We start from the raw sequence: 6,677 nt of genomic DNA on the forward strand, positions 1-6,677 counted from the left end.
GTAAGGCTATTAAGAGATTTTTTTTTTTTTACCAATTATCCAAATAATGTTTAATCCTAGAAAGCTATTATTATCAGAGGACACGTGAGCATAACGGTTAGCAGATCAATGAATGAGAGGCCAGAGTTGCCCATTTACCACACCTTGTTACAGCACAGTAGGGCTATTGCAAACAGAAACAATACTGTACTACATAGATGTTTCCTGTCAGCTCGATTTTTGAGTGGACATTGCAGTTCCGATGAGCATGAACGGTATATGAGTGGAGCACTCACATGGGCCGTGAGTGACTGAGCGGAGCGCACACGCATAGAGCGGGATAATACGCAGAGCGTCACACCACGTGAAAGTTAATCCTGAGCGGTGAACTAATTTTCGGCAGCCGGAATTTCAGTGCATCTCTAATTATTGGCGACATCAGAAATGGATATTATATAATAGCTGCTTTTTTTTAACATTTTAGCAATTTAAAAAAATATTAAAAAAGGATTTTTTACACAGCACCCCTGCTCTCGACTGACGGCACCCCGGTTGGGAAACACTGAGTTAAGTAACCATCACTCGGACAGAAAGATACATTTTGGCGACAAAAAGGATTCCTGAGCCAGACAGATGTGTAGAATCGTACCACCTCCTTCTGGTGGAGAGCTTTTAATTCATTTTCCATCAGACTGAGCATAATGGAAGTTCTATCAGTAAGTCTAGGCCTGTCATAAAAACAGACTACAGTCGGAGAGTGTCTGTGTGTCCCCTGTATGCTTACCTCACTGTCTGATAGGGTGAAATAAGACATTATGAGCACTTGGAAGCCTTTAGTCTGGAGGACAAAGATGGCATAATGCAGGATATGCACACAGCTGTGTAACAAATAAATAGTCAGCAAACAAGTTGCATTTCAAACACACCGAATGTAAACGTGAACTACACACCAAGCAAAGTGAAAAATCAGGAACATCAAGGTATTTGAGGGATGTCAAGGCCTCTTATTTAATATTCCCTGAGGAACGTTTATGCCAAATTATGTAGTTTTCTCAAAGTTTTTATCACTTAGCGTTCCGACGTGTGCCATAAGAACCCATTCTTGAAGAGCGAATGCTTAGGCAGACAAATTGGAACACTAATTGCACATTACAGGCGGATCAGAGGCCAAGCAGTTCAGCTAATGGGATGAAACAACAGATCAGATAGAGATGAAGAACCCACACCACCCAGGCCGCTGACAGGCACTGATTGGTTGTATCTTTCTCTGAAAGGCTCCACAGAGCAAATTTCTCATCACTGTGTATACTCATGCTGAAACCCTTCCAAGAAACGAGGCTAAGGGGTTTCTTGAGAAAACATCTCTTGTTATTCAAGGTTTCATTTCAATGAACAAAATGTCTCACCACTATATGTACAATCATTTCCAAGTCCAAAAGTATTCCTATAAAGAAAAATAGCAATGAATCCTTTTTAAAAATTCTACATATAAATATACACTACCGAAACTTAAAATGTTTGGGGTCAGTAAGATTTTTTTTATGTTTTTGAAAGAACTCTCTTGTTGTCACCAAGGCTGCATGAATTTGCTTAAAAATACAGTAAAACAGCAAAATTGTGAAATATTATTACAATTTAAAATAAGTTTTCTATTTTAATACATTTTAAATTACATTTATTAATGTGATGACCAAACTGAATTTTTCAGCAGCCATTACTCCAGTCTTTAGTGTCACATGACCCTTCAGAAACCATTTTATTTTGCAGATTTGGTGCTCAAGAAACATGTTTTATTGTTGAAAACAGTTGTGGTGCCTAATATGTTTCTGAAAACTCAGGATCCTTTAATGAATAAAAAAGGTCAAAAGAATGGCTTTTATTTGAAATAGAAATCTTTTGTAACATTATAAATGTCTTTACTGTCACCCTTGCTCAATTTATTGCATCCTTGCTGAGTAAATGTATTAATTTCTTAAAAAAAAACAAAAAAAAAAAACGTTCAGACATCAAGCTTCTGAACGGTACAAAGTTACCAAGTTCTACACATTCTCCACCACTTCAATTTAGTAAATATTTCATATAATATGATAATGCTACCAATAATAGTGCGGTACTCTCAGCTCCGTTTAACACATTTTACTGTGTTACACATTCACTTCCTTTTTTCCCCCTCAAAATCAGTGCTGAAAATGGAAAAAAGACCACAGATTCTCTCTGAGGCAGCTTATAAGCAGTGATGGCCACTATATGTAAATGAGGACACTCACACATGCAGTCTCCTGTCTGCCACTCCAGACACTGGCCGTAGGGAAAGGAGATGACGTAGGCATTGGAGTCCACGCAGTGTTTGGTGCTTCCACACCACATGCACTCCATGGCCTGGCTGGTGCAGTTCTCACAAGTGGTGCGCAGGGAGCAGGGCGTCTTACACGGGCGGGCGTTCTGGTTCGGGCTCACTGCAAGGGAGGAAATATGTATGAAGTTACTGAAAAGGGAATGGTTATGTATCTTATTGGCTTATTTCCAGGCTTTCTTTAAGAATAAAAGGGAATAGAAGAATGAATCAGAGACTCACCAACTGGTTTCTCACAGATGAGGCCGTCTGTGTTGGCGGTGCAGGGATTCGCCCTGAGGCCAGAGACCTGAGCTCTCTCCAGGTAAGCACAGAAGCCTGAATCATTGGGCTCACTGGGTAGCCACTGCAGAGAGGTGTTAGTGAATGAAGACATGTCCTCCCAGCCCCAGTATGACACGTTGATCTTCCTCAGGCCAACCCAGGGGGACAGTTTCTGCAGGACAACACAGGAACAAAATTAGGGACTAAACTAATTTTGAACAGAGGGTGCATCAATCATGATTATTTGAATCCGAGTATACACGGCCATTCAATTTGTTTTAACACTAGAACCGCCAGGGGTCGCTGTATACCTAAAAGCGCCAGCGGGTAAATTTTACCCACGCACATGACAGCTGTTTTTGAATGGCTAAAGAACATATTATTTCACTGTATTAAGCTACTGTCTTCACAAAGAAGTGTCTAGAGTCATGAAATGATTGTCTAGTCATCAACTATATTTTTGTTCTGTTGTTTTATGTTCAAGGCTTTTTTATGCAGGCTACACTAGTCACTTTTCATAACGGTCAATATTAAGTCATAATTGTCATAAACAATTAGTCATAAGCCTGCACTGACAACGAGAATTAGAAGGAAGTAAATACATATTTGGGTGGTGTAATAGGCTATTATAATACAATGTCATTAATCAATATATTAAGATAACCTATGTTATTTAAATTACTAAAATAGCCTATAGACAATAATGAGCAATAACAGGCCTAATTCTCCACATTGCATAGGATGATGCGATGACTTTTTTCTTCAGGAAACAGGCAGACTAGAATAAATAGCAACACATAAGCGAACAATAAACTATAGAAATGTCAAAACAAAAATTAGATAATCCAAATTTTGAACAATTATGATTAACATTAGGATAAAACGTCTAAATATGATATATTGATTGCCGTCAGATGCTGAGCCGACAGGACGCTTTATTTATCTCCCCACCTCTGGTTTTATCTAAACAGTTTTTAACAACAGGGGATTGTAAACCACACAATTTTAGTAAAAGTCAGTGACCGGGAGACTTGAATGCTTTATTAAAAATATTTTATGTACGTTTTAAAAACAGCCACGGGTAAAATTTAATTAATTTAATTAATATTTTTATTCAGCTAGGATGCTTTAAAAATTGATCAAAAGTGACAATAAGACTTTGTAATGTTAAAAATGATTTCTACTGTAATTAAATGCTGTTCTTTTAAACTCTCTATTCAATGAATAATGAAAAACAAATATCACGGTTTCTGCAAAAATACTAAGCAGCACAATTGTTTTCAACAATAAGAAGAAATGTTTCTTGAGCACCAAATTAATAATTAAAATGATTTCTGAGGGATCATCATATGACACTAAAACTTGAGTAATGGCTGCTAAAAATGCTTTGTCATCACAGAACTAAATTATATTTGAAATTAAAATATTAAAATATTGAAATAGACAAGAGTTGTTACACTATAATTAGGGATGGGTACCGAAACCCGGTATTTAATCGGTCCCGGGGCTAAATTATGAAAGACCGGAGTATCGATAAGCTTTGATGTTAACGGTTCTGCTATCGGTACTGGAGAAATTAATAAAACACACATACATTTATTATTGCTATATATACATTATCTTGCAAATTCGCCAGCTGTTTTTGTCTATGATGCATTTTTGCTATTCGCAATTCATCGCGCCTACGCGGAGGAGCTTCAGGAGCTTCAGCATCAAAGCCATTGTTTAATTATGATAGAAGAGAGAACTAAACATTCAAACATCTGCTTACACTTTAGGCCTGTGGCTGTTTTATTAAGCTACTTTTATTTTTTTATTTCGATTTTGGCTTCTAAGGATTATACAAAAGAAGACATGAGGTAAAGCTATCAAAAACTAGCTGCGTTTCGTATTCGTTCTTCTTCACTTCTTTCCCTTCACAGCGGTGCGCATTCGTTCCTCCCTAAAACCCAAACTTAACGTCAGAATCAGCTCAATCGGTGATTGTTGTAAGATGCCGTCTTCACGTTGATCTTCCTCAGGCCAACCCAGGGGGACAGTTTCTGCAGGACAACACAGGAACAAAATTAGGGACTAAACTAATTTTGAACAGAGGGTGCATCAATCATGATTATTTGAATCCGAGTATACACGGCCATTCAATTTGTTTTAACACTAGAACCGCCAGGGGTCGCTGTATACCTAAAAGCGCCAGCGGGTAAATTTTACCCACGCACATGACAGCTGTTTTTGAATGGCTAAAGAACATATGATGTCACTGTATTATGCTACTGTCTTCAGAAAGAAGTGTCTAGACTTATGAAATTATTATGTCTAGTCATCAACTATATTTTTGTCCTGTTGTTTTATGTTCAAGGCCTTTTTATGCTACACTAGTCACTTTTCATAACGGTCAATATTAAGCTAAACAAGCCTGCACTGAGAACGAGAATTAGAAGGAAGTAAATACATATTTGGGTGGTGTAATAGGCTATTATAATACAATGTCATTAATCAATATATTAAGATAACCTATGTTATTTAAATTACTAAAATAGCCTATAGACAATAATGAGCAATAACAGGCCTAATTCTCCACATTGCATAGGATGATGCGATGACTTTTTTCTTCAGGAAACAGGCAGACTAGAATAAATAGCAACACATAAGCGAACAATAAACTATAGAAATGTCAAAACAAAAATTAGATAATCCAAATTTTGAACAATTATGATTAACATTAGGATAAAACGTCTAAATATGATATATTGATTGCCGTCAGATGCTGAGCCGACAGGACGCTTTATTTATCTCCCCACCATCAGACTCTCCATCGCTCATGGCATTTAGTGCTTCTTATACCTCTTCAGCATTCATAAATCGCCTTCTTTTACTCATTTTGTCTATATTTATGAAACTGATAACCGCTAATTCAGTGAGTGAAAGGCGTTGCCTAGCAATGTACTATGTTAAAACATAAGTGGCACGAAAATGACAGCGTGAACATACAGGCATTATATAGCGGGTAAATTTGACCCGCGCTGGCGCTTAGAGGTATAAATGCCCCGTTTTTTGATCTGGTTTTATCTAAACAGTTTTTAACAACAGGGGATTGTAAACCACACAATTTTAGTAAAAGTCAGTGACCGGGAGACTTGAATGCTTTATTAAAAATATTTTATGTACGTTTTAAAAACAGCCACGGGTAAAATTTAATTAATTTAATTAATATTTTTATTCAGCTAGGATGCTTTAAAAATTGATCAAAAGTGACAATAAGACTTTGTAATGTTAAAAATGATTTCTACTGTAATTAAATGCTGTTCTTTTAAACTCTCTATTCAATGAATAATGAAAAACAAATATCACGGTTTCTGCAAAAATACTAAGCAGCACAATTGTTTTCAACAATAAGAAGAAATGTTTCTTGAGCACCAAATTAATAATTAAAATGATTTCTGAGGGATCATCATATGACACTAAAACTTGAGTAATGGCTGCTAAAAATGCTTTGTCATCACAGAACTAAATTATATTTGAAATTAAAATATTAAAATATTGAAATAGACAAGAGTTGTTACACTATAATTAGGGATGGGTACCGAAACCCGGTATTTAATCGGTCCCGGGGCTAAATTATGAAAGACCGGAGTATCGATAAGCTTTGATGTTAACGGTTCTGCTATCGGTACTGGAGAAATTAATAAAACACACATACATTTATTATTGCTATATATACATTATCTTGCAAATTCTATCTCACCAGAGTCGCCAGCTGTTTTTCAAACATTTGTCTATGATGCATTTTTGCTATTCGCAATTCATCGCGCCTACGCGGAGGAGCTTCAGCACGCGCAACATCAAAGCCATTGTTTAATTATGATAGAAGAGAGAACTAAACATTCAAACATCTGCTTACACTTTAGGCCTGTGGCTGTTTTATTAAGCTACTTTTATTTTTTTATTTCGATTTTGGCTTCTAAGGATTATACAAAAGAAGACATGAGGTAAAGCTATTAAAAACTAGCTGCGTTTCGTATTGCGCAACTTCTTTCCCTTCACAGCGGTGCGCATTCGTTCCTCCCTAAAACCCAAACTTAAC

At 36.6% G+C, this 6,677-nt stretch overlaps 1 protein-coding gene across 1 annotated transcript in view; it reads right to left on the minus strand.

Moving 5' to 3' along the window:
- Positions 1-6,677, minus strand: part of atrnl1b (attractin-like 1b) — a 115,493-nt gene that overhangs the window by 63,933 nt on the left and 44,883 nt on the right. The window contains exons 16-17 of the mRNA XM_016488138.1: positions 2,555-2,768; positions 2,247-2,435 (exon numbers count right to left, since the gene is read on the minus strand). Coding sequence (XP_016343624.1) covers positions 2,247-2,435; positions 2,555-2,768 — 403 coding nt within the window. The remainder of the gene's footprint in view (positions 1-2,246; positions 2,436-2,554; positions 2,769-6,677) is intronic.

The sequence above is a fragment of the Sinocyclocheilus anshuiensis genome, unplaced genomic scaffold, assembly GCF_001515605.1.
Source record: "Sinocyclocheilus anshuiensis isolate Anshui unplaced genomic scaffold, SAMN03320099.WGS_v1.1 scaffold1541, whole genome shotgun sequence".
Classification (NCBI taxonomy): Eukaryota; Metazoa; Chordata; class Actinopteri; order Cypriniformes; family Cyprinidae; genus Sinocyclocheilus; species Sinocyclocheilus anshuiensis.